General features: G+C 41.2%; 2 protein-coding genes across 3 annotated transcripts; one reads left to right on the forward strand and one right to left on the reverse strand.

Moving 5' to 3' along the window:
- Positions 1 to 11003, forward strand: unk (unk zinc finger). Of its 2 annotated transcripts, XM_006796962.3 has the most exons (15): positions 2 to 253; positions 770 to 979; positions 2506 to 2682; positions 2778 to 2908; positions 4108 to 4243; positions 4357 to 4474; positions 4557 to 4641; positions 4734 to 5029; positions 5169 to 5234; positions 5342 to 5525; positions 5601 to 5702; positions 5810 to 5995; positions 6075 to 6256; positions 6392 to 6652; positions 9535 to 11003. In XM_006796962.3, the coding sequence occupies exons 1-15, from the start codon at positions 105 to 107 to the stop codon at positions 9688 to 9690; spliced, it is 2439 nt and encodes an 812-aa protein (XP_006797025.1). In that variant the 5' UTR covers positions 2 to 104; the 3' UTR covers positions 9691 to 11003. The 2 variants fall into 2 exon arrangements, with proteins under 2 accessions (XP_087701412.1, XP_006797025.1); XM_087845286.1 differs by lacking the exon at positions 9535 to 11003 and having other exon boundaries at positions 1 to 253; positions 6075 to 6260; positions 6392 to 6610.
- unc13d (unc-13 homolog D (C. elegans)) lies at positions 10157 to 27917 on the reverse strand. The gene is made up of 35 exons (XM_087845288.1): positions 27786 to 27917; positions 26596 to 26786; positions 25724 to 25750; positions 23806 to 23859; positions 23644 to 23700; positions 23448 to 23555; positions 23295 to 23354; positions 23047 to 23113; positions 21635 to 21815; positions 21511 to 21555; positions 20952 to 21023; positions 20802 to 20871; positions 20609 to 20713; positions 19793 to 19885; positions 18768 to 18868; positions 18151 to 18268; positions 17767 to 17888; positions 17587 to 17677; positions 17441 to 17497; positions 17255 to 17352; positions 17107 to 17158; positions 16879 to 17009; positions 16340 to 16457; positions 16098 to 16250; positions 15914 to 16009; positions 15626 to 15832; positions 15468 to 15542; positions 15118 to 15197; positions 14886 to 15000; positions 13188 to 13259; positions 13016 to 13099; positions 12815 to 12935; positions 12603 to 12726; positions 12291 to 12511; positions 10157 to 11137 (listed from the first exon to the last, which is right to left on the reverse strand). Exons 2-35 carry the CDS (start codon positions 26653 to 26655, stop codon positions 11025 to 11027), a joined length of 3348 nt encoding a protein of 1115 aa, XP_087701414.1. The 5' UTR covers positions 26656 to 26786; positions 27786 to 27917; the 3' UTR covers positions 10157 to 11024.
- Positions 27918 to 27945: the final 28 nt, after the last annotated feature.

Consider the following 27945-nt stretch of genomic DNA (forward strand, 5'->3'; position numbering starts at 1 on the left):
GCGCAGGCTCACATCGCCACAGAATGCGGATTTCGAAGCTAATGAGAATAGCTAGCCAGTAAGCTAAAAACAAGCTTCTTGTTGTTAGGGTTTAGAAGGGTACAATGTCTAAAACGTATCCACAGCCCCCGTCATCTTCGGTAGCGACGAGTGGCGGAGGACATTCTTCGTCCTCTTCGTCTTCGCCTGCAGGGGGGTCAACATCTCCTGCAACCGTGTTGAACGTGCAGCCCGAGAAACCTCAACATTACACGTACGTAGCTAGTTAGCGGGATTAGCTTGTGTACACAAGTGTACACAACCTCACGTGCACTTAAACACAGAAAACAACTGGTAAAATGTATTTAAGGAAACTCCATGAATAGTAAACCTGCTTAAAATGGACAAAGCAAATAATGTGCTTATTTAGCGCTTTAGGTCTCCATAAAGAGGCCTAACGTTGGACATTAACAGTAGCCATTTCTTACAGGCTGTGCGGTGGAGCATCGTTTAAGTGCTTTGTTGTGTGTGTGTCACGGCAGCATTCATTAAGTCTTTGTTTAGTGAAAGTATATATATATATATATATATATATATAAATCTCCGTGAGGAATGTTGCTCACTGCTGCCGAGACTGTGTTGCGCTAAGACAGTAATTATTTTTATGAGATTATCTTCGTGAAAAACTCAATGATATCAATATATTCCTATTTGTATAGGCCACTTCAAAATATGGTGACACCGTACAACAACTTATTTCAGTCTCTTTGGCTGCTCACCTCTTTCCCAGATATCTGAAGGAGTTTAGAACGGAGCAGTGTCCCCTGTTCGTGCAACATAAATGTACACAGCACCGTCCTTTTTCCTGTTTCCACTGGCACTTCCTGAACCAGCGACGCCGCAGGCCAATACGCAGACGGGACGGAACCTTCAACTACAGCCCAGATGTTTACTGTACCAAATATGATGAGGGAACAGGCACCTGCCCCGACGGAGATGAGTGAGTGTAACAAAGGCTTCACTTTAGCACAAGATGCTTGCCTTGATTATACTTACAACAGAAACAAAAATAGGGATTTGTGTAAGGGGGAAGTTTTGTTTTTGAACGGCATAACTGGCCACACCATGTCTGGGAAGGTCTATATTAGTGGCATGTATAGTCTCTGTAAGGTTAATTTAAACAGAAAGACATAGTATTTAACTAAATGTCCACATTTTCAGGTTTGTTGTTTTAGCAGCCCTTTCAAGTTTAATCTGGCAGGAGAATGTCAAATTCAAGTTCTTTATGAAGCGTATTGTGCAATTGTGTAGGTCTCTGAATGTCAATAGACCTTTATTATCTCCATTAAAGGCATCAAAGTGGTAAATCGGAACACAAATGGGCCAAAACTGTATGGATGGATGTCTAGTAGATGCTTTAGCACCTGTGCTCTCACTCTGAGGGTCTCCCTCCAATGAAATGTGCTGTACAATCCTCACAATGACCCATTTTAATATTAACAAAGAAAATGGAGATCTAAAGGATGCAACATGATTCCTGTTCTGTGACATTTTTGGTTCAGGCAGCCCACCATATAATGGCATCTTAGTTGTGGTTAGTTATGGTCAAAGTAGCCCATTTATTTAACTTAATTATGTCCCTCCATCTATTTTCTTACCACGGACCCCTTCTTCTGTCTCTTCATAAGTCTCTTTTTGGGACTAATGTCACTCTTCCTGCACTTCTCCAAAGCTTGAAGCAGCAACTGTTTGTGACTACAACTTCTTACTAGTTTTTGCTGGTACTACTGATGGTGCAGCTGCTAACATATTGCTTACGTCTTGATGCATTCTCAATCACCCAGGAAAATAAATCTCCAAAAGTCAACTTTCGGAAACATATTGCTTACTTTGGCACATTTTGTTGCATTTATTTCTTGTTTCTCTTTCTTTTTCTCTCTCAGCTTTTCAGCTTCATGCTTTACCTTTTGTTTAGCCATCTTTATCAACCACTTCTTCCACACTAAACTCTGTTCTACAAGGTGCATGAGTGCACAGGGAAGGTAGGGGAGAGCCAGTGATGGGGCAATCCAAATTCTAATAAAAATGAACCAATGGGCTGCTGTCAGTGCTTGTAGGGTAGTGTTAGGGTGCACAGCGGCCCATCAAGCCGACCTGTATGCTGTGTGCATATGGACACAAAAAACATAAAGAATTATATTTATGCCTGATTACCAGTCCAGTCCTGGTTGGGACCTATGGATAAAGGTGCAAAGGGTATATATTTTGTGATTTGAGCTTCAAATCAGAATACAAAAGTGTGCTTTAAATGTTGTGTGCTTAAAACATCTCACAGTCCTATTTACATCAGCAGCAAGAATTATGAAGTGTGTTTTTCTTTACCTGTTTGTTTGTTTGTTTGTTTTTTTATAAATATTATCCATACAAAACAGTTCATAATTAAAAAAACATTGAATGGTATGCATGATTTGCATGCCTTTAAAATTCAAAAATGTTAAATTATTTATTTATTTTTCTACATTCCAGGTGCCCATTTCTGCATCGAACAGCAGGTGACACAGAGCGCAGGTACCATCTCCGCTACTATAAAACTGGATCGTGTATCCATGAAACTGATGCAAAAGGCCACTGCAGCAAGAACGGCTCCCACTGTGCATTTGCTCACGGATCACATGACCTACGCAGCCCCGTTTATGACATCAGGTACACCAAATAAAACATGGAAGCGATCTTTGAAGTAGTTTCTATGCGTGTGGCTGTGTGTTGACAAAGTTTTTTTCTCATTACGTGCTACACAGGGAAATGCAGGTGATGGAGTCTCAAGGAGGCTCAGGGACCACAGACGGAGGTGGAGGAGATGGGCAGTCGGGACAGGCAGCGAGTACAGCCCTCATAGAGAAGATCTTGAGTGAGGAGCCACGCTGGCAAGGTAACATCTGGAACACCACTTCAGGAGGAATTCAGGCAGAAAAACAGCTCACTGCTCAATCTTTGCTATGTACTATCGGCTTTGTGTTCCTACCTAAGTACTAAGAGAAAGATCATAGTGTGTAGTCATTAGGATATGGATTGTGTTGGTGTGTGGGGATGCAGCTAGTAGCTGTAGATGGTTTTCTTAGTAGTACACAAACCCTCTCTTAATAGAACACAAAGCAAAGATGAAAACCAGGACATGGAGTCTTAAAGCGATCACCACAGTGATTCTAGAAACATGAAGACGTAGAAACAGAGGCTGTAGCCTGACTGCTCATCAGTTTACTGTTGAAGCTTAGGGTCTGGCTGGTGGGCTGGGGTCAGCACTCACTCTGCTTTAACGTCACTGTGGGTTCTTAGCTAGCTTAGCGTTAGCATGCTGTCTGCGCAGATGGTTGCAAAGAGCTGAAGTTGTGTTAGCAGCATAATGCAAATATCCATGCTGTAGACTGTGCCGCTATTTTCCTCCAACACATGAACTGAAATCAGCTGATTGTAGCATCAGTGCAAGTGGAACCGATAAGCAGACAGACTAACAGTTACAAATAACTGGACTACTAGGAGCTGGATCTCTACTTTTTTTTTCTAATAAGAACATGAAAAATTGTTAGTCTTCCTACACTGACAAACACAGTAATGCAGGATTAGCTTGCGTACATTTGTTAACATATGTCTGCTGTAGCGTTTTTGCAACAATTCAACTTGGTTGGAGTTATGCATGTTTGCATGAACCTATTCTAATGTGTCAGTCTGAGTTACAGCACAAACTGATTTCTAATCCTCTGCAGAGATTTCAGTTTCCAAAACTCTGTTGTATCCTTTTAGAAATCTGATAGGATGCCGTTTGTTAAACAGTGCTTACAGGTGTGAAGTAAATTAGGTTGTGTTTTTACAAAACCTCTTACATGTTATTTAAAAACATGTTTTTTTTCTTTAATTAAATGTATATATCAGTTTTTCAAAGGTCGTCATAACGTACAAGTTTGAACAAGTCTTGAATCTTTTCAGGTCCATATTGGGCTGTATTTTAAGATTGTCTGTTTATATAGATTTCAGTTGCTGTAAGGTCAAATATTTTTCCCTAACTTCCCTTGACCTGCCCTTACAGTCTGCCTGCCTCACTGTGTCTTTCCTCTCTTCTCTGTGTCTCCTCAGATAATGACTACGTGCTGTCCCATTACAAGACAGAGCTCTGTAAGAAACCACCTCGCCTGTGTCGTCAAGGTTATGCCTGTCCGTATTATCACAACAGCAAAGACAGGAGACGCAGCCCACACAAGCACAAATACAGGTGCTGTGTTTCATTGTGCTAAAGAAAGAAGGCATTTAAAACATGAGGCTATTGTTGTCGCTCAATTGGGGGCTCAGTTGTTAAAGCAAATTGTTTGTTTCTCACCACCGCAGAGCGTTGCCATGTCCTGCGGTGAAGCAAAGTGAAGAGTGGGGAGATCCCAGTAAATGTGAGGGAGCTGAGTCATGTCAGTACTGCCACACGAGAACAGAACAACAGTTCCACCCAGAGGTGTGTCTCCTTTAGAGGAAATCTTATAGAACTTGACTGGAAATCACCCAAGATGTGAAGCAGTGTCTTTTTTTGGTTACAGATCTATAAATCCACCAAGTGCAATGACATGCAGCAGTGTGGCAGCTGTCCCAGAGGGCCCTTCTGTGCCTTTGCTCATGTTGAAAGTAAATCCCCACAAAACACCTGTGATCATGTCTCAGAAACCCAAAGCGCCTGATGAGTCAACTTGTAATTTTTGCTTTTCTTCCTCCTCCAGAGCCCTTTGTTCCAGAGGAACCATCATTCCCCAACCCCAGCTCCCCTCCACCCCCTAGGCCTCCAGACCCTATTCCTGTCCAGGAGGTTTCTGCCAGTCCCGGTTGTCACAACATGGGGTCTTGCTCTATGTCGGACCCCTTCTCTCCTTCTGCAGGCTCATGTGTAGCAGAGCAGGGCTTGCTTGGTAGCGTTTTGTCTCTGTGTGAGGACATGAGTGGATCTGCAGAACCTCAGTCTCCGTGGGCGGGAGAGGGCGGGTACGGCAGGGCACCTGGCTTTGAGAGGGAAGATCAGGTAAGAAGGACGCGCATAAGAAAAAGGGAACGTGGTCGTATGAGTTCCTATTAAGATATACTGAAGAAATATCATCTCTAGAATGACGGCATTACTGCAAAATATTTGTCCTGCTTATTTAAAGTCACTATTTTTTCAGGCCAAGCAAAGGGGTTTTGCTCTAGAGCAGCGGCACAGAGAACTAGCATCAACTCAGAACAAACAGGTTTTCTTGTTTTCTAATACGATCAAACATTTTGAAATGTATTTCTTGCTTATTTATTTGTTAAAGTAACAAAACCTTTTTTTTTTTTTTAACTTTTTCTTCATAAGGACCTTCAGGTGTTTTTGCCAGTTGGCAGCCCTTTGAGTCTGTCCTCCAGTATCCCCTCTAGTCTGGCAGCCACACCGCCTAGCCCTGCTCCTCTTGGACCCCCAGGATCCAGCATATCCTCTGGAATGAATGCTAATGCCTTGCCCTTTTACCCGACTAGTGAAACGGTGGAATCAGTTGTTGGTAAGTAAAAGAAAATCCACATATCTCGCAGTTGTGACAGTAGATATGTAAGTTGTGGTGTTTTATGTGTTACAGAATCAGCCCTGGACGATCTCGACCTGAATGACTTTGGTGTGTCGGCGTTGGAGAGAAGCTTGGAGAGCAGCTCTGCTCTGCCCAGTGTGGGAGTCATGCTCGGTATTTGAAAGCATGAACACACGCAGATTTATCGACATGCGAATATCTGTCTGACATCAAACATTATGCACATGTATGTAAAAATCATTTCTTCTTGGCCTTCACAGGAGGTAGCCAGCTTCAGAGTTCTGCCCCAGTGAACATCCCAGGGTCTTTTAGCAGCTCCGCTGCTTTTAGCTCACCTTCACCATCTCCCCCAGTCAGGCCGCATGCTTCACCATTCTTCTCTACTCATCTGTCCCAACCTGGCCAATCAGAGAGCAGCTTCCTGGGACCATCTCATAGCTCTTTAGGTCTGTAGATTTTTGTTTAAATGATCAAATAGTCTCATACAGAACATGATTTTGCTTATATTTATTTGTTTCTTTGTAGGTCTGAATGGTATGAGTACTAATATCTGGGAGCACTTCCCATCAGGCCAGGGGTCTCCTGGTACACCCCCTACCCTACTGCCCTCTGCTCCCTGTGCAGAGACCTCCAGGCTCAAACAGGAGCTGGAGGAAGCTCACAGGACACTGAAGCAGTGGGGTCACAGCTGGAGACACACAGCTCAGGTAGGTAGGTAGTGGGGCATGCAAATGCGAGCGTGTCCCTGAAACAGCAGTTTGTGTGCCGTGACCTGCAGAAATGGAAGAAACGAATCCCAATTTGGACCGCACGTCATTTGTTCCGCCTGCTTTCTCTCGCAGTCGTTTGCAGCGCTGAAAGCGGATGCAGAGGAGTCACGTGCCCATGCAACGCGGTTAGCCATGGAAGCAGAAAGAGCCAGGCAGGCTGAGGAGGAGGCGCAGAGACAAGCTACTCTCCTGCAGGAGGCGCTGGAGAGCTTAAGGAGCGGAGATAATCCTCATCTGTCACTGCACCAACTCCAGCTATTACACCGGCTGCCGTTGGAGTCGGTCCTCAGTTTACAGGCTCAGCTTTGTACCTGCTTACATGCTGTGGAACAGGTAATACCCACAACCTCCACGACCTGTTAGCCTCACACTGCTCGAAGTCGAATAGCATCCACTCTAGTGTTCTAGCTAACCAACACTTTTTGGCCACATGTTTCCATAGAACATTAAGGAGTTTAGATGTTTAGTTAAGTAAGTAGGCAGTAGCTTACTCAGAAATCCTCAGAAATTTTTTTACCAATCAAAAAAATTAGTATCAATGTTTTGATACTGATACTGGCTTAAAAGAAAAAAGTAAAATGTCTCAGTTATGTGATATTTCATATCTGATAGCACATGTAAGAAGGCTAACACACCAAGCTGGCCAGCCTATCTTAAAGATGGAACAAAAATGGTAGCTGAAGGGTCATTGTTCAGTATCTGAAATGGTACGAAGCACAGTGAGGGTTACAGTCACACCACATTCCTCCAGTTTGTCTTCTTAGCAACAGAAGTGCAGTAGTTTAATTAGTGATCTCATGTTTTTTATTAACCTAATTTTCTATCAAAACTTCCACCACACACTTAGACTGTAATTAGAAATCTTGGCCACATGAGGAAAGCAGCGTTAATATAATTCTGAAATTGTGTTGAAATTGTTTTTTAGCATGAAACATGAAAACGGGACCCACAACCAGAAAACGAGCAACCGGGTTTTAGAAAAAAAAGTCACACAAACAAGAAGGAAATGTTCATTTTTTTGAAGGTAGCATCAAAACTGAAAACGTTCTGGAACTCAAACATTCTTCACCATATGTTATATCGCCAAAACTTGAATGACATATCATGATGTTGTCCCACTCTTTGCAGCTCCAGTCTCCAGTATAATTAATCCCAAAGGTCAAAGGTTGAGGTCAGGACTAGTCTAGTTCTTCCACACCAAACTCTCTCATCCATGTCTTTGGGGGCTTTGTTTTCTGAACTGGAGCAGTCATGTTGGAACAGGAAGGGGCCATCGCCAAACTGTTCCCACAAAGTTAGGATCATGAAAGTCTTGGTATACTAAGCTTTAAGAGTTCCTTTCACTGGCTGAGTCCAACTCCTGAAACATTACCCATAATCCCCCCTCCACCAAACTTTACACTTGGCACAGCGCAGTCAGACGAGCACTGTTCTCCTTGGATACTCACCCATTAGATTACCAGATGGAGAAGCACGATTAATCACTCCAGAGAGCACGCCCTCACTGCTTTAGAGTCCAGTGGTGGATGCTGAGGTGCTTTACACCAATGTGCACTATGCACCTCAGCTGACCCCGCTCTGTGATTGTATGTGTGATTTTCTGCTACTTTGTGGCTGAGCCGTGTTGCGAAATCAGTTTTACCCCTGTTCTTTTATTCGTCGAGGCATCCAGAGACGGCACCGGAACTCAGTAGTTATTTTCACAAAACTTTTATTCATCTTTATTTAAGCATGCACTTCTAGAAGGGAAGACGAGGCCGGTGTGTCCCTCTGCAAAATCTTCACTCCTTTGTTAGTCACAGCCAGCTTTATAGAGGCGTCCCCATCATAAAACCCCCCTACGTTGTGCTGCAAACTCTGTGTCTGTGTCTATGTGAGTGCTCGTGTGTGACTGTGTACGCATACCTGTGTGTATGTGAGTGCACATGAGTGAGTGTGCGTGACAGTTAAAACACTGTGGGTGTAGGTGACTCCCTAGAGGTCATAAAACCCATCTCCCTTCCAGACCACAGTTATCCAGGTCAAATGTTGAGACCTTTCACAGTTCAACTGGGGGAGGGGTCTCCTACAATCTACTCCTAAGGTCATGACAGTCAGGCCTTTATCACATTGAGGGCAGTGTCAGTGTCTCTACAATAATTCTACATTCTATGTTAACACATTTCTAAACTCTAAAATAAGCTAAACATTTCTACAGCCGCTTCTGAATTGATTAATTCACAAATGTTTATAGAAGCCCAGGTGCTTGATTTTACACACCTGTGGCCATGAAAGGGATTTTAACACCTGAATTCAGTTATTTGAATGAGTGAGTGAATACTTTCAGCAATAGGGTGTGCCTGTGGTGACGTAAATAACCTAAGATCTGAATTGACTCATTCCTAGTTATGGCCAATTCAATAAGTTGAGACAGATTCTTCAAGATTAGGCAGCCCATCAAAGTAATTATGTTGATCTCACTTGTAAGGGGGGGGGGGATAAAGCCCTCTGGAAAGTCAGAGCTCTCTTAAACAGATTGGAGCACGCCCTGATGTTCCCGTCACAGGCCGGTGTCCTGTATGGCAACGGAGAAACCAAATCCCACAACTTCAAACTTAGACAAAAAAAATGTTTTTGGTCTATTATACTAACTTTCAGCTCTGTATTTTTAGGCTCTGTGAGAGTAAACTGTATGATCATAGTTGAAAGTAAGGCTCATCTTATCTTTATATTCAACCTCGATTTACTTCCCTTTAAGCCCACTTTTTTCTGATTGGCTGCTCCTCAGAAACAATTCTGGACATGACCATATTAGAGACATCTTGTCTCTGTGTGACATCCTCCAGAGCCAAGAGCAAAAAATAAGTGTCTGATACAGAGATTTAGGTTTTAAACATGAGCTCTTGTTTATAGAACTTGTTTTATATGTGCTGGCTTCATTATTTGAACCTTTACCTGAGTTTCCACTATTGTAACCATCCATATATGGCAGAAAATAAAGGAAAGAATGATAGATTGTCTTTAACTTTATTCATACTGATACAAATTAATATAGATAAAATTTTACTACAACAAGACATATCTGTAAGGTACTGCAATGGCATACACGTGTGACAGTAACTTACATGTATGAATGACTAATACTGACAAACACCCAGTAACCTGATGATTCACTAACAGTATATATGAACATAACCATGTATTAATGTCAACATGTCCCTCTTGTGTTTATTAAGGTGGTGTACAGGAAACAGAGACAGTGCTGCGTGACGTGTGGAGAGCAGGGCTCGGTGTCGCTGCCCTGTGGCCATGGACTACAGTGTGAGGGCTGCTCCACCTCTACAGATTGCCCACTGTGCCCTGAACAGAGCCTGGAACAGCAGCTCTCTTGACCTCACAATTCAGTGGGACCACCACAGATTCCAGACCAGTCAGTCCTGATTCCACAGACACCAGCCTCGAATTGTGTCAACAGTTCAGAATTACCCAGAGGTCGTTTTGTTATTTGGTAACAAATCAAGCACTGACCTAGTTGTGTACTTCTAAGATGAGATTTACTCACAAATTGCCAGCTTGGTGAGCTGTAGTCACTAAGTAAAAGCTCTTAATGTGGAACTTTGAATGATGTTTCCAGTGTTACCAGTGGAACAATTTATTTTCTTTCTTTTTTTTTTTAACTAGATGATGCTTTTGACCAGCAACACTGTTCTTTCCACCTGCCCATGAGTTGTGAAAATCACTTTAAGACCTGCTGTCATTTCTTGTGTAACCCTAGCTATGACACATTTACACAAATATTTCTCAATTATGTTTTTTTTTACTCTAAACAGAGTGTTTTCCATCCATGTGCAACAGGTCAGCAGTTTATTTGACTTTATTTTTTTATTTATTGTTTAATATTTTTGAGCCATCCTAACAAAAATCAAGAGGTCTGAATGAAAACACTTAAAGGGCATAGTTAGTTTCATCTAGCAATGAGTCTATATTGTTACAGTCAAAAAGAGGATATCCCAGTCTACTGATATCACATTTCTAGATTTTGCTGCATTTCTTTTCTCCCTGTCTTTAGCTAAAATTATTTACTGGTCATTGTTAACAGAAATATAAAAACAATAGTAGGAATATTTGTTTGAATTTACAACAGATGGCCTCTGTTTAAAGCACTCAGGTCTAATATTCTTCTACATAAACTGGAAGAGTAAGCATGTTAACACAATCGAGGCAAACATAGTCAACTTGTGTACTCTTTGAAAAGACATATTTTTAATTTTTACTTTTTCATGTTAACTCAGACATAAGTATTTTTATTAAAACCGGCCCCATTGCTGTGTTTAAATCAACGCGCAACAGGTTTATCTGCCAATATTTTAGCATTTGTAGTAATCTTTGACATTTCAGCGTCAAATGTAGTCTTATATAATATAATATATATACACACACACACACAGACACACACACACACACATAGTTAAGCGATGTCATACTTATCTCTTGCACTGATTAGACAAAGCATCAGGAAGCATACAGGTATGTAAAGCTGTGTGAGGCTCAAAGTGTTCATGATCACTGTGATGGTCTTCAGTAAACTCATGCTCAGCATAAGGTCCACACACAACTCATGCAACACCAGTGTTTCCTTCTGAGTGGATTTTTTTCATTGTTTTTGGTACAGATCATTAAAACAAATTGTATATTTTTGGAGGAACAGCTTGTTTCTGTGTGTTCATTATGACTGAATGGCCTCCTGTGACTGTTTCTCTCTCTGTCTTCGCTTCTTTGCAAAAGCCTGCGCCTCCCGGTCTCCTTTCCTGGACTCCAGTAACCGCAGGATGTTGTTGTCTACAGAAATGCACACAAACATGGGTTAGGCTTGAGTGCCACTGATGATTTACAATTTAAGGAACACTTTAAAAACACATCAGATCTCAATGGAAAAAAAGTGATGGTGATATCTATATAAACCTACAGAGGGCTGATTTCAAAGTGAAACAGTGATTTAGCAGGCTAGTATAAATTTCATTGCAGCAAGTTAAAATGATACTTGGAAGTTAGGGCATGCTCCTAATGAGCTGACAGATGGTGTCCTGAGGGATCTCCTCCCAGATCTGGACCGGAGCATCAATGAGCTCCTCGACAGTTTGAGGCGCAACCTGGCGGCATAACGTCCCAGGGGTGCTGTGTTGGACTTAGATCAGGCAAGTGTGCGGGCCAATCAGTGCAATTAATTTCTTCATCCTTGAGGAACTGCCTGCATGCTCTTATCTTATGAAGCCGTGCACAAAGAGGAACGTAGGACCTACTGCACCAGCGTAGGGTCTAACAATGGAGCCAAGGATTTCATCCTGATACCTAATGGCAGGCAGGTTGCTGTTGCTTTGTCTATGTATCTACCCACGGATATGCCATCGCAAACCATCACTGACTCACCACCAAACTGGTCACCTTTAACAATATTAGACATTCTCCACGACATCTCCAGACGTCACATGTGCTCTCATCTATGGAAAGCCAGTGGTGACGTCATGCCAACCTCAATAAGTCTGTTTGTCATCAACATTCACACCAGTGGCCTGCTGGAGATCATTTTTCTCCATGAAGGAGCAGATACTGGCCCTGCTGATAGGTTAAAGACCTTCTATGGCAGCGGTCCCCAGGTCCGTGAGTCGTTTGGTACCGGGCCGCGAGAGTGTCAAATTTACGGTTTTCAGGGTTTTTAATCGTTTTTATTGTTAGGTTTCCCTTGGTCTTTTCCCGCGTGTTAGGAAACAAATCTTCTTTTTTTGGTACCAGTACTGGTTTTATTTTGTTGTCTTTATCGGCGACACCTTAAAGGCCGGTCCGTGGCGCAAAAAAGGCTGGGGACGGCTGTTCTACGGCATGTTCATGCTTTTGAGACTGCCTATGCCAAGCCTTCTAGCATAGGCAAGTACTTACAATATGAAGCGCCTTGAGGCATCTGTTGTTGTGACGTAACTTTAACATACTGACGTACCGTTAGGTTTAGGATGCATCAGAGGCAGGCGGATTTGAGCAGGAACGTTATTTGGCTGTAGGCTGAGTCCATCTCCTTTGGATTCTTTAGCGACTCCCGGTATTGATCTGAGGGACAGAAAGGCCTCGCCTTCAAAGTCGTCTGACCTCAAGGTGTCGTGGTCCAGGACTGTGATCAACAGGCAAGCGCTGTGGGCCTGACACTGTTCCAGTGAAACCAGACTACGACAGAGGAGGGGAGGCAGATACATGAGATGAAACACGTAGAAAGAAGACAGCCGCACAGGCTCACGTATGAGAGTGAACTACTTACAATTCAAATGTCTCGTCAAAAAGGGGATTGAGATCGCAGTTTTTGATCTGAGTGCAGCGAGGTTCTACCTCGGGAAAGATGTGGTAAGGCTCCAGACACAGATGCACGAATGGATCACTGAGACCTGCCGTCAATGCACACGTCACTGTATACTTATCATGGATCTAGAGCGCCTGTTCGTATCAACAGGATGCGTTTGTAACTGTTCTCACCATTAGAATCCATTGGTAGGAGGTTGACTGCGTTCAGCACGTCAATTCTGAGTCTTTGCTCTGATTTTCTGTAGGATGCTAGGAGGGTGACAGCGCCGTATTTCTCCCCACTGTATGCTTTCTGTAAATCAGCAGAGACAGTGACAGTCTAAAAGAGCCGCAAAAGGAATTTGTGTGATAAGTGTTTATTGCAAAACTCACCTGCTCAAACACTTTCCCTTCAAGGTACTTTTCCACAAGCTGCTGGCTATTCAGGGAGTGGTGAGTGAGGTGGCTTTTGAGGGCCTCGACAGACACAAGAGTGAAATAATAAAGTCAAATCGTTTTACACACTTCGGTGAAATGAATAGTTTCTTCTTCTGCAGAGACTCACCTTGTACTCATCAGAGTGAAGTTTATTCAGAGGAAGTCCGTTTCCCTCAGCGTGGAAGCACTGCTCAAGGCACTGACATTTTCAAGAAATGCAAAAATAAATAATTAAGCTTTTTACGTTTTTTAAATTTTGATGACGTCCGCTCAAAATGGTCGTTCCAATGACCAGCAGTTACAGCTCGTCTGCTTCATTGATCTGTAACCTGGGTACACTGCTGTAACCTTACTAATGAGTTTCAATTACTAATTTAAAGTCTAACCGAAACAACATGATGTTCATTTGGTAAATAGTGGTCCCCATTTAAGTCAAAAAGGATGATAAAGAATAGCAGATGAACAGTATCTCAAAGCCACGTCCTTAAGAAAGAGGACAAAACCCAGCAAAGATCTTACAGGAGCTGAGAGATCTTTTTAGAAGGCCTTGGTTAATATACACTCCACCAAAACCTCATGAGAAATGCTCTTAGTGGAAGGGTAGCTGTTAAGATGCCACATTCAAGGAGGGGAAAGGGGGAAAAATGCTGAGGTATGCCAAACTACATAAGAACCTTCCTGAAAATCGCTCGATATTCGATATCTTTGGTATAAATTCTCATCAGTATGTACAGAGGAGGTCATGAGAGATATAACGGTCTCAACATCACAGAAGAACGGAGCCACAGTGTTGGGGAGTAACGGAATACATGTACCGCCGTTACGTATTTAAAATACAAAATATGAGTAACTGTATTCCGTTACAGTTACCGTTTAAAAAGGTGGTATTTAGAATACAGTTACTTTGTTTAAATAAATGGATTACACGGCGGTACTTTCCTGTTTCATATTGTGGCGGGTCAGGACTGTTTGGGTTTTGTTTGACAGCTACGTTCTGTTGTTCCAGGCGGCAGCGTTACGGTTGCCATGGTTACAGGGTGACGCTGTTGTTGTTGTGCTAAGCTAATAGGCAGAATGCTACAGGCATATCTCTAAAGAATGTAGCATCATAGGCAGTGTAGTCCGTGCTGCAGGGAGAATGGACTGCCATACCGTTATGTGTCTGTGAGCGAGGGAGGGAGAAAAAGGAAAAGTACGAGCTGTCATCGAGCAAAAACGGGAGCTGGAAGCATGTAAATATAATAATAACCACTGCAGCCAAGAAGAGTGCCTGACGAGCCCAGGTGTAAGTTATTAAGACTCGACTGTACGCTGTGTTCGTGTTTTCCACCGAAACAATAAGTTCCGTTGGAGCAGCCTTTCAACGCCTCTCTCTGTCTCTGGCTAACAAAGTTGACCCAGACAACAAAGTAAAGCTATTTTTCGGCTATGAGCCCAACACGGAACCCACCGTATTAGCCAGAGGTCCCTTTACTACGGTTCGGAGCCGCGGACCGTCAGTAACAGTAATAAATCACAGCAATAGTACATTCACGTAGTTGTAAACAGCATGATAATATATTAAGTAATCCAAAGTATTCAGAATACGTTACTCTCATCGAGTAACGTAACGGAATACGTTACAGAATACATTTTGGGGCATGTATTCTGTAATCTGTAATGGAATACATTTTAAAAGTAACCTTCCCAACACTGCGGAGCCAACATTCAAAGAGGAGCTTGGAATGTCCTTTAAGAAGATTGGAGAACTTTTCCTGAAGAGTACTTAAAGAAATAACAAGACAGCCACACTTTACCAGACAGTTTTCTGTGGCTGTGGACCAACCTGCAGTGTATATAGCAACCTCTGGGAGAACACCATTAGCCCCTCTTGCTGTTGATGCTGATTAGCCACCTGGTGGATGATTTTCACTGAGTTATTCCACAGAGGAGTCAGGAGACTGGATATAGAAGATAAAATAAGTTGACACTCTTTAGAAAAGTTTCTTGAGACGCTGAAAACAAACTACTGGAAAATACACAACACAAGCAGAGCTTTCAGACATTAGGCTCAGTACCTGTTGAAGTTCTCTTGAACTAAGTTTTCATTCATGTACTGCAGCTCCTGCTCTATGTAGCGCATAAGAGGGGCTGCAGCCTAAGAACAGAAAAGAGGCTAAATGTTAGGCAAACACAGAAATTCAGTTCAAATAGATTCGATTCAATTCAGTCCCCCTCGAGGTGATTTATGTTGTGAGTTAAAGAGAAAAGCCAAACAATCAGACCCATTATCAGCAAGCATTTGGTGACTGTGGGAAGGAAAAACTCCCTTTTAACAGGAAGAGGAGGAGCAGCCGTCTGCTGTGACCAACTGGGGATGAGGTGAGAAAACTGGACAAAAGACTGGAAGAGAGCAGGCATGACTCACATCCTCTGTGGATTTGGAAGGAATCCTCCGTCTGGTCGACATGTTTCTGACGTGTGTTTCAATGTCTGTGTTTAACTGAAGAGATATTTCATTTTAAATGTGTGAAATATAGCGTTTTTTAAAAAAACTGTCCAGTTTTCCATTCTAGTCTTCGATACCTTCTTCCCAAGAGTGTCTAAAGCTGATCGGATCTCTCGGCCCAGGATGCTCTGGGCCTGCTGGAGCTGTGAGGGCAGCGTGTTTTTGAACTGGCTTTCTCCTATCACATCGTGAGTCCTGTCTCGAAGCCCCGCCCAGTTCAGCTGCGTGGGAAGTCGGGTCAACACAGTCCGCAAGTGCTCCAGGTCGTTCACAACCACGCACAACTGCACAGAGAGGAGGAGGACAATCTGGTTGTAGCATTCATTTGTTCCTAAAGATTATTTTTGTTGTTTTCTTCTTCTTACCATGTTAATAGCAGAGCCGTGGTCAGAGTTCTTAGACAGCACCCTGACTCTCTCCTTTAGGATTTTACAATAGTTCACCACAATCTTACAAACATCCTGAAAACACACAGAAAGCCGCGATATACAACCAACAATCTTTCCAACAATCACGTAATGTAACACGTTTATAATCTGATATATGCACCTCGGTGATTTTGACCATGAGCATGAAAGCCTCCTCGGGGTCAGGCCAGGACAGCTGGTCCCACAGCTGGCAGATGGGCTGGATGCACGCCACCAGGTCCACCGCGGAGGAGCTGTGTTTTATTGGTACAACACCAGTTTGCAGTGGTTGGAGCTGAGAAGAAGAAAGGGTTTAAAAATATATGTTGACATTTTTCTTTGTGGAAGAAATTTACATTACAATAAGAGTCTTCTGTCATTTACCTGGTCCACCTGGACAGCCCTCTCCACCCTGTCCTGAGTGGTGCTGAATGCCTGGTTCAGCCAGTAAGGCAGAGCCTCTCGGAAACCCTCATGAAAGTTTGTCAGCTCTAGCACTCCCCTGAAAAGGCAAACAAGCTCTTGAGCTTCTATTACATTACTTGCATTAAACTCCAAAGTACTGACAGAAGGAATTTAAACTTCAGCTGAACAAACAAAAAATAAATAGATAAAAAAATGGATTGAACGCTTAACTGAAGTGTCAGCACCACTTTAAAAAACATGAATAAAACCTGGTTTCTGTGCCAATTTGGGCCCACGTGTGTAATGTTAATACAATTAAAAGGCAGTAATTGGAATAATTTGTATCCAACACAATGTAATTGACAAAATCTTTACAGTTTTTGATAAGGAAACAGTTTATATGATTAATCGTGAGGTTTTCCAGCAGCTGTTTTAGAAACAGGGTGGTACATTTGGAGTGATGGGACAAGTGAAGGGCTGCCATATAAGATAGATCACCGAGTGTGATGATTTCTGACCTTTTCTGTAAGAAAGCTTTGTCTTTGTAGATGGCCTGCAAGCTCAGATAAACTGGGAACAGGCTGTTGGCTAGTTTCTGCTCCATCTGATCCTCCATTAACGACAAAGTTTCCCTCAATTCTTTTGCAATCTGTGGAGGAAAGGAGAGAACAATGTGGCGAGAAAAGACCAGATTCATTAAGAAGAAGGTTGACGGGGCTTGAAGGGACTGTTCCATTTCTACTTACCAGGGAGTCAAACCTCTTATAGGTGACAGTGAACACATCAACTTGCACAGCACTGTTGTGATAAAAACATCATGAGAACAGGGAAGGTTTTCATTCATTTCAAGCTACTGTAAGCCAAGTAAAAAATAACATTTAATTGCCTTCTTACCTCACAAATACTCTGTTCCAAACGTCTTTGTTGTGTTTTATGTCTTCCTGCACCTCCCCAATCAACCTCGAGAGGGCGCTCCCAATCTCTGAGAGGTCCTGTGTGACAGCATAGTGCAAAAATAGTAAGTGTAGTGCAATAACATGGAGATGCCAGCTAAGATCTTCATGACGTGCTTGACTTTACCTTAGTCATCGGCTGATGCAAACCCTTTTTGATCACGAACCAGTCCTCTGTACCTTTCTGATATAAAAGTAATGTGATGAGTACTTACAGTTATATGATGTACTAAACATTAAGATGGCAATAATCTCCCAAGTATGATGACTGACCTGCATAGCATCGCTGACCTCATCATGCAGGTCAAACTGAGCTGGATTTAATTTCTGAAAAGCCTTTGTCTTACAGATCTGGACTAATATCCTAAAAAAAAGCACAAGTACTTCATAATCACAGTCCACAGCTGCAGCAGCTCTGCCGTCGAGTCTGTAAACACTTATAACCACGTGTACCTGAGCAGTCTGTGTAGTTTCGGAGTAGCGCTGGGTGTTGGAGGGAAGATGTCTCTGTATTTGGCCACCAGACACAGGCCGTACTGTAGGAAGCCGTGAAGAGAGTCCCCAAGTTCCTGTTTCTGATAACAGAGTGCGACACCTTCCTCAACACCTCTGGCATTAAAAGTCAGCTTTTTATTAATGACTATCACAGGACAGAAAAATCATTATTAAAGCAGGATGACGAGTAAAAGTCGGTGACATAGTTAGGTTGCATTAGCAGTGAAAGTATGCAGGTCCCTGCGCTGTTAAAGCTCTTCACCTCTTTTCAGAAATTCTCACAGTAAAGCACATTTGCTTCTGAATTATGCAGCTGTGTGACAGTGAGTTGAGCACTTATACCTGTTGGTAGGGCAGCTCCTGCTGGTGCCAGTGGTATTCTATACTCGTGAGCTGCTGTAACAGCACAGACGAGTCCACTTCTAAGCTCTGGTACAACTTACTGTACGCCACCCATTTCCTGTCAGGGGCACACACATCCACATTTATTCAGAAGCACAACTGAAAGCTGGCACAGCAGTAACAACTTTGTGGCTAAGGTTAACAAACGCACTAATGTGCTCGAAAGACCATTTTTAAAGTGAATTTGTTTTTGACACACAGTCTTTTAATTTTGTCTTTAACCTCTTAAACCCCAAGCCTAACTGATCTCCTGCCCTTTGCCCCCGTATCAGGGGGCGTTGGGGCTTAAGAGGTTAACTGATGTGTATTGGTAAAATCCCAAAATGACGAATGTAATTAGGTTTCAGTTACATTTTGTGGGGATTCTTTGACTTGGATCACACTGACTTACAATATGTTCATCATACCTCTGATGCAATATCACTGGAAGCTGATAAATGATCAAAACTTAGCAATAGATCGATAGATCTCGAGTTTATGATTCCCTTCAGCTAACGCAGGGCTTGTTTTATCTTCTTCTCATATGAAATTTACAACATGTTAAATATGGTGCTTACGCCAGATCCTGAAGAAAAGGTGAGAGGTCGTTCTGCGTAGCGTACAGTTCGAGCAGAGTCTGGGCCTCGCCGCACAACTCCCCTTTCCACGGGGCAGAACTCTGAGAGACACAAAACAAGATCAGAAGGGAGAGTTCACCCTAAAATCAAATACAGACATTTTTTAGTACTACTACAGGCCTGTGCTGCAGTATTGTTTCACCTGTCCATGCAATTGTTGAAATATAAAGATGAATGACATGATTCTTTTATAAGGTGTTGCAGGTGCATAAGGGCTAAAAAGGTGGTTGTAAAGGCAATGTGATGGCATCCTGACATATCCTGCATAATTCAACTTTTGTGGATATAAATGAGATCCTGTCAAATTAAAATGATGTGACGCTTTTATTAAGGCGTGATAGTTGCATAAATGCTAAAAACAGGTCATTTTAGCCTGCTGATAAGTGGTTTCCAAGTAATGAGATAGCATCATGATATGATGTGCGTAATTCAGCTTTTTTCAGATGTAAATCAGATGTTTTTGTCATGTACTTAAAATAATACAACGCTTTTATAAGGTGTTGCTGGTGGATAAAGGCTCATTGACATCATCAGAAAGGATAATAACATCATGATGGCATCAACATATCTGATATCTCTAAGTGAACTTAGATGAAGGGTGCCAAGTTTGGTTGAGCAACTCTTGAATGTGTAGTTTGCAGACAGACAGACATTTCCGGTACTACAGTAAGCTTTATTCCTCTAAATATTCTTTGTTGTGAGTTGCCGACTTTTGGAGATCCCAGCTGTAAAATTAGTTGTCTTCTTTTGAACAGAATGGCTAAATCCAATCCAATAAAATAAAATAAATAAAAAGGTCACCATCACTGTCTTTCCAGAAAGCATAACCCAGAAATCCAGAAACACATTGTGAGAAGTTTCATGCAAGCACTATTTTTCTTTAAAGAAGAAAAAGACAGCACGAAGAGAGAGAAATGAGAGACTGATGAAGGATGTGAGAAGAGCTGAGAGGATGTTTGCCTAACCTGTTGCTTTGAGATGTAAGCCTGGACAAACTGCTGCAGAATGCCACAGTAGTTGACGTAAGCGCTTCGGCCGGCGCTCAGCGTCCCATCTCTCTGTCAGTCACACAACACATAGAAAGTCTTTTCTGTTAGACATATAAATGCTATGTTCTCTGTCGTGCAAGAAGCACAAGTTTCTCCTATTGTGTCATTAACTTCACTGTTATTGAGTCCACTTCCTCTTTCTTGAGTAAGTTTAGACATCAAAGAGGTTTCATGAGTTCACATTTCTTCATTTATTCTAACAGAGACGCGCTGTAAAACTACGCTCTGTAAAACTACGCACTGTAAAACTACGCTCTGTAAAACTACGCACTGTTAAACTACGCTCTGTAAAACTACGCTCTGTTAAACTACGCACTGTTAAACTACGCACTGTAAAACTACGCACTGTAAAACTACGCTCTGTTAAACTACGCACTGTTAAACTACGCACTGTAAAACTACGCACTGTTAAACTACGCGCTGTAAAACTACGCTCTGTAAAACTACGCTCTGTTAAACTACGCACTGTTAAACTACGCACTGTAAAACTACGCTCTGTAAAACTACGCTCTGTTAAACTACGCTCTGTTAAACTACGCTCTGTAAAACTACGCTCTGTTAAACTACGCACTGTTAAACTACGCTCTGTAAAACTACGCTCTGTTAAACTACGCTCTGTAAAACTACGCACTGTTAAACCACGCACTGTTAAACTACGCACTGTAAAACTACGCACTGTAAAACTACGCTCTGTAAAACTACACGGAGACTGCAAAGAGGGCATCTTTTTACCCCTTTGTGGATGAACTTGAGGTTAAGGTGGCACTGGCCACGATTAGGGTAAGTCTCTGTTCTGGGCTCCAGAGTGTACCAGTTGTCTTCAGTACAGTGGAGCTCCTGTAGTGTGAGGATAGAAAATGGTTACTAGACTAGAAAGAGAGCGCTGAGCAAAAACAGACGATACAAAAATAAGATCGTTTAATACCTGGAGTTTTATAACGACTTTTCCCAAAAAGTCGTCTGTTCCTTTTTCTTTTTTGGCATCCTTGATCATCCTAAACAGGTACAAGTAGAAACACTTAGCTGTTTTGCATAATCAACTTTTTATGTGTAAGTCGCAGAGAAAGTAGAATACCTTCTTAAATTATTTAGGCTGGTTGTGAACTCCTCTAGTTTCTGTGTGAGTGACACCTCTTCATCTTTGTCCCTGTAGCGGAAAAGGCACAGCACAGGGGACTGCAGTGAAAAGACCATTTTATAGGGAATCTAATATGCTCATCTCAAATGCCATATTATTGTTTTTGCGCCCTACTAGAGCAGCTTTGCATGATGAGCAGTTCAAGCTAATCCTTATCAATCCTTTCAGCTAACCGTCTTTGTGAAATAAACTGTTTTAGGTCATTCTTGCCCCCTTCAAGCACACTTTGTTCTGATTGGCTGCCTCTCACAAACAAAAGTTAGGAACAGGAGGTGGGTGGGGCATCTGTTCTCACAGCCAGAGCTCTGTATGCATGAGAGGACAGTAGTCTGAAGCCCGAGCTTTGGGCTCACTTGTAGCACAATCTCTTGATCGCCCATCATTTGAGACCACATTTAATTTAATTATTGTAACTCCATATATTTGACAGAAGATAAGGAAAAGCATAATTAATTAACTTTAAAACAAACAAAGTGAAGGTTTCTGTTTTTCTCACCACATCTCAAGGTGGAAGCTGGCACCTGCAAAACGTCCAAATTCTCTGAAAGGAAGAGAAACAGTAGAAGGTAATGTGGGCGTTTCAATCTATTCAGCAGAAATGATCAAGAATTGTGACTCACAGTATGAACGTTTGGTTCCAGATGGGGTTAAGAGTTTGCTTTTTAATGTCTGTTTGGTAGATTTTATCATGTGATACTGCATCCTTTACGACAGATTTAAGGGGTTTGGCTCTGGACTGGCGAGTCCGACTCTCCTCCTCATCCTCCATTATAGTGAGCAAACAGTATGGATCACTGAAACCTGTTCAAAACAAACAGTTTTTGATTAACTCAAATGTAAACTCAGTAAATGCAAATATGAATCACGTTTGGTAGAGGAGAATGACTAAAGATTCTTAGAAGGAAGGCACAATATCTTCACTGTTCTTTTTTTCTGAGGATAATCATTTTGAGAAAATATGCACATTATAAACTATAGACTATTAACCTATTCAGGATTTGCAAACAGAGGAACACTAACCATACGACATTAACTAGTCTGGCATTTCGGATTCGTGACAATCATGGCGACAATGAATCAGACCCCAGTCACACAGGGCTGGAGACTGCTGCATAACCATCTGGCAGTTTAGGGTTGTCTACAAAATAAATCAAATCAAATTGATCCCTGATTCTTCCAGTCCACATCCCAAAGTTTTCCTTGGGTAAGATGCAGAACCCCATTGGATGAGACTTAGCTGAGTAAAAAGATACTATATAAATAACAGTTTATTTAGTAAATGAACCAGAATTCTCCAGGAGCTACCGCTAAGCAATCAGGTCATACACATTTTTCTCTAACATGGCTGTATCAAGAACTTGGCACACAACAATCCCCCCCACCATCATGTAAGAAACTTCAATTGTAGCTTATAAGCTAAATGCTAATTTAACATGCTAAAAAGGTAACAATGACAATGGAAACACAACAATTCTTCAGCATTAAGTTGCTAGTATTTAATCACATTTTTGGACATAAATCATCATTTTATATCATGAGTTTTGGGGCTTTTAGTTATAATCCACAGTACTGGAAAGATGGCAGCAAAGAGGCACAATGTTTAGCTTTTCTAAAACATTCCAGCTCAAAAGGGAAAATCTGGAATACCCAAAGTTGTACTTTTTAATGTCAATCCATCCATTACCATTTGGAAGCTATGTCTGCTTTTGCATTAAATGTATATGATCGTGTTTTTTAGGCACTTTCTGTGTTTGATTTTTTAGGTGATCACACACAGTAAATTTGATTGATTAATAACTTTCATAGTATAATTTCTATTTCTTTGTTAAAAAAAAGAAAGAAAGAAAAAAAGAAAGAAAAACCCCAAACAAAAAATAGTAAGATGATGTGCAGTCTAGTCAAGTCTTGCCTAGCTGAAATCGACATCGATTTAGAATCTCTGGCTAAAAAATAAACACATTAAAAGGAGTCTCAATCATCACATCACTGAAAAGTGATAACCTCTCTCTGTACGGGAAAGGCAAGAACTCACCACTGATGTCTTTTCCCAGAATTCCCTTGGCTTCCTTGACAGTGGCCATCAGACAATATACTGGGGGCTGGATGGATAAGAGGGTTAGATAATAAAACAACTTATTGCAGCATTAAACATACTGATGACATCATTTCTGCCACAGTAAAGACAGTGGAAAATAGAATTCTTATGACTACTATTAATAGATGTTGGTGGTCTTGAGCATCGCATTTATTGGAACAAGTATGCAGACTTCCTTTTCTCACCTCTGTGCTCTGTACTTTCTCCAGCAGACTGTCGTGCTCTGATTCTGTCATAGTGAAAGCCTGGTAGATAGGATGGATTGAGCAATCATCTAGTTGCACACCAACGCAGTTGGAAAGTTATGATTGCCGTTATACACGCGTGTACGTTTTTACCTCTCGGATGTACCGTCGAAGCTGGTCATCTGTGAAAACCTCATTTGAAGACGGTTTCCCCATTTTGTGTGCGATGGTGTACAGTAGCTCCTTATACAGAGGCTTGAGCTTTTAACAGACATAATCACATTGAGAACGTTGTTTGAAAATGCCATTTTATGTGCTGAACATAGTCATATACTGGAAGTGATTATACCTCCATCTCCTTGTGTCTCCTTGCTTTCTCTTCTGGATTTTCATCTTCTTTAAAATCCTAAAGGAGACATGGGAAAACTATGTTTCCATGATTCTGTTTGATAAATCATGCATAATTTTAACCTGAAATTTAAGCATTTAAAACACATGCAGGGTGACTTACCCTCCCTCTCAATTTCCTTGTCAACCCCAGTTTACGTGTATGCACGGGTGAAAACTGGAAAGGGAAACACAGAAAACGTCAAAAAGCAGACATGAAAGGAACATTTTAAAACTATATCAGTGATATGTGATTACAATGGATCAGAGTGAGTTTCAAGTTTGTGAAGGTATTGTATCTACGTTCTAAAACGTCATCATTTCTATACAGTGAAAAATATAGATTCAACTTGAAGGACTTGACATGAAATTATGCACATATAAAATCCATTCATTATCCTCATACGATGCAACTTACTCTATATTACTTTAGAATCAACATATCAAAGCTTCCAAATTTCAATTTTTTTAGCCTCATGTAGATACCTTAGTTCTTAGTATCCTATGTAGATACATTTGTATCTACATAGGATACAAATGGATTTATTGGAACAAGTATGCAGACTTCCTTTAGTTATGTAGATACATTTGTATCTTTATGTAGATACATTTGTATCTACATAACTAATTACCACAAAAATTCCGCATATGTTGACATTCACTTTTCTTATAGGACGCGTTCTGGTTTGTCTGCAACTTGATTTTTTCTTTAGCAATACCTCCAGGTTGAATTCTGAAACACAGTTCTCAACAACTGTTGGAAAGATTTAGATTAAATTTTATACAGACATTCATTGTACAGAGGGTAACACCGACTGTGCCACCACAGTGTCAAAGCGTTAACCTATTTAGTAAAATAATCCAACATCTATTCACAGACTTATACAAGATTGTCCATGTTGTGACATTCATTGTTCGAAGAGGATATGTCCTAGTAACTGTTCCCCTGTTCATGAGGGGACTTTCCTGTACCAAAGCCAGTGAGCTGTTTATGAAGAAAATATATCAGTAACTATGGGAAGGATTGTCCACATATTCAAAGACCTCCTGGCTTTAACATATTATATATCTACTTGTCACATTGGCAGCTCTTTGAGCCCATTCCCTATAAAAATTCCTGAGATTTTGTACATTTTGACATTGTCCACAGAGGACATTTGCTGATGACTTTGAGGACTTTTGAAGGTGCTGTCCTGACAAAGACTGGAAGGATTGAAATGAAATTCTGCACAGATGTTCATGGTCCTCAAAAGATGAATTTTACAGATTTATTTTCTAGTATCACCATAACTTAATTTAGCAATTTCTCCCAATATCTACAGGACAGACTTGCACAAGGTCTGCAGATGTTAAGTGAAAACTGCATATTCTTCATGTTGTAGATATCTGACTTTTTCTTAGCCAGCGCAACCAAGCTGATCTGTAATAAAATTTCTTGACCGCTATTGGAGGGATTTACTTAAAATTTTGTACGATAGTCTTTGTCACAAGAGGATGAAATCTCCACTAGTAAATTAACTTGGGTACATTTTGTACCAAGTGTAGCATAATGACTTGCGATGGGATTATTTTTCCTCTTGGAACAACAGGAGCAGCTAAGCTTCGAGAAAGTGAGAGAGACATCTCAATAGTAACTCAACAAGTGATTGTTCTTTTTACTGATCAATAGATCTTGCATCACATGACTTCTAAAAATGGTGATCATGTATAACAGAAAGGTAAATTGTGTAGTTGCAGTGTATACTTAATGTAGTCTAAGCACTTTCAGTGGTCAGACTAGAAAGGAACTATATAAATCCATTCCATTATTTAGCCTTGAGTGGTAATTAGCAATGAACCTGCTAACCATTACACATCTAACTATCTATAAATATGACAGTGTCAACATGCTGAGAACAGTGATACAGTCTTTAGGCTCTGGTCTTTCAGTTTGGCTGGTTTGGTTTAGTTAAATTTAACCCCCCCCCCCCCCCAACACACACACACACAAACACAAACTGGTTTAGTTCATTACAGCCAAGCCAATTGTTTGTGTTTTTTACCTGTTTGAGTCTTGGTAAGCCATGCTCCTGGAAAAAACAAGTGAAAGGTGCTTATGTTGGACATTTAAATGGATGTAAAAAACAACAATAACTACTTCAGTTGAATCAAACTGAAACTAACAGGAATTTAAATGTGATCTCAAGTCACTACAGCCTTCGCTACAAGTTCTTCCTGTGCAAAAAGTACATCAATGCTGGTCTGAAGAAATGCGAGTGCTTCTTTAAAGTTTCTGATAAGGCCTGCCTATGCAAGAGACTTCCTCTGTCACTGATAATGAAACTGACTTGGAAGCAAAAGCAAACCAACAATTCAGGAAATTCACTTGAAAGGGAATCATTATAAACATAGTCTGAACACAATTATGCAGATACACACGTACCCAACCTCAACAAACGCACATGCACACGAGTACAGCATTTTCATTATGTACCAATGTAGCAAACCCTTCAAAAGTAAATAATTGCAAAACACTTTTGTGAAAAATATGTTTAATTCTTCATGATCTGATGTTTTTTTCCCCCAAAATAACAATGAATCATAGTCACAGCATCTCGAAATAGCCATTTGGAGACAGTGACTCAACTTCGGATGCAACAACACTGTTGTAGCTGCCATTTTATGTTTTTTTTCTTTTAATTTTTATATAATTACCCTAAAATGCAAAAAAGCTTTGCTAGTATAACAAGCCACTGAAAACCAAACCCGAGGAAAATCTTTCAAACCCAGAGCAGAAATATTTGAAGGGATCATCAGTTTGCTTGTTACCCGATCACCGTGTAACATAAGTGCTTAATAACTTAAGGAGAATCAAATTTAAATAAAGATTGTGTAGCCTACAATCATGCCAACATATTGAAATGTTAGTCTTTACCTGTTCAGGTGTTTGCAGTAGATTGTCTCCTTTGTTCGTGGGCTCACTTTGACTTGACATATTGATGCGAATCTAAGATCATCAGACTCCTGCCTCGTGAGCTGCTGAGTCTAGTGTGCGCGATATAGGGAAGCTGAGTGCTTTGGTGTGTTTCGATGAACTGTCACACAGCAGCCGGAAGTCATCACTTCCTGTAGAAGGTGGTAACGTCAATGACTGTGACTTATGACTTTTTCTTCATCTAGTGCCCTACATTTTGTTTGAATACAAAATACTGGTCTGGCTCACTGTTACCTTCGTATCAACACACATACAGTGTTTTACATCTCAGGACATGAGCTTTGTTGTAAATCAAGCTTTAAAGGTTACATTCACTGTTCGCGTTATGAAATAAAATTTTATGTCCTGGGAGCAAATTTTCTATAACTTGACACATGATGAATTAAATAATGAAACTGCGTGTAACATGAGACAGTGCAGCCTGTCTGTGGAGTGTGGTTAGTTTTACCTGTGTTTATTTAGAATGTTGACTTACTCCATTATATTACTCCATTATGAGTTCATATATGCTGCTCCAAAAAATGGTACAGCCGACTAAACCTGTGAAATTATTCTCTTGTTTTGCTTCTTGCTAGTGTCCTTGTCACTACTTGTAGCATAAGACAGTATCTGCAGGCTAATTTGGTTGCACAGGTAATCTAGTTTTCCCTGGAGGGCACATTTAATGCAATCTGAAGAATGTTGAGGAGGTACCAGAAAATTAAATAGGGAGAGCTGGACACTGTCTGGTCTACATATTTCTGATCAGACTCCATGAGTATGGGGCAAGGTTCTGACATCATTTAGTGGGATCTGTGTTTACAGACTAGCATTTACAGCTCTAATGGCATTTGCCTAAGCAATACAGGGTGGTGCCTGTCCAGACACGTCTATATAGCACACAATGCTAGACTGGCTAATGAGTTGGTGTTTTTTTTTAATTGAGAGAAGTTCAGGAGACACTATTTGCAGTATTTTATTATCAGGCAGTTAAAGATTTGGCTTGCATAGCTGTGGACCTCTAGTCGGGCAGTCTGCACACGGAGAAGTGAAGCACAATTCCTAATTCAAAGACACTTAGACACATGGAAACAAGAAATATTTGTGATTGGCTATTGATGGAGAGATGCTACGGTTTAGACTCAACATACCCTGATTTGCTCTTCTCGAGGTCCTTCTGGATGGCAGCGGTCATTGTCCTCCAATCAGGGATCTTGTCCTGTCACAATAAAGTCTCCATGTCTTGTCGACTAGAACCACCTGTTGTCAGACACCCAAAGCCGAGCAGCCTGTCCTGTCTGAAACTGTTGT

Source organism: Neolamprologus brichardi, chromosome 8, assembly GCF_056152115.1.
Source record: "Neolamprologus brichardi isolate AB-2024 chromosome 8, ASM5615211v1, whole genome shotgun sequence".
Classification (NCBI taxonomy): domain Eukaryota; kingdom Metazoa; phylum Chordata; class Actinopteri; order Cichliformes; family Cichlidae; genus Neolamprologus; species Neolamprologus brichardi.

What these genes read in the sequence shown, in the direction of transcription:
- unk (XM_006796962.3), top strand. Translation starts at nt 105, where the DNA reads ATGTCTAAAACGTATCCACAGCCCCCGTCATCTTCGGTAGCGACGAGT. An exon ending in AGCCCCGTTTATGACATCAG is followed by an intron (nt 2,683 to 2,777) that starts GTACACCAAATA and finishes CGTGCTACACAG; the next exon opens with GGAAATGCAGGTGATGGAGT. An exon ending in GCTTACATGCTGTGGAACAG is followed by an intron (nt 6,653 to 9,534) that starts GTAATACCCACA and finishes GTGTTTATTAAG; the next exon opens with GTGGTGTACAGGAAACAGAG.
- unc13d (XM_087845288.1), bottom strand. Translation starts at nt 26,655, where the DNA reads ATGTCAAGTCAAAGTGAGCCCACGAACAAAGGAGACAATCTACTGCAA. An exon ending in GGAGACACAAGGAGATGGAG is followed by an intron (nt 23,556 to 23,643) that starts GTATAATCACTT and finishes GTCTGTTAAAAG; the next exon opens with CTCAAGCCTCTGTATAAGGA. An exon ending in TCAAGTTCATCCACAAAGGG is followed by an intron (nt 19,886 to 20,608) that starts GTAAAAAGATGC and finishes TGTGACTGACAG; the next exon opens with AGAGATGGGACGCTGAGCGC.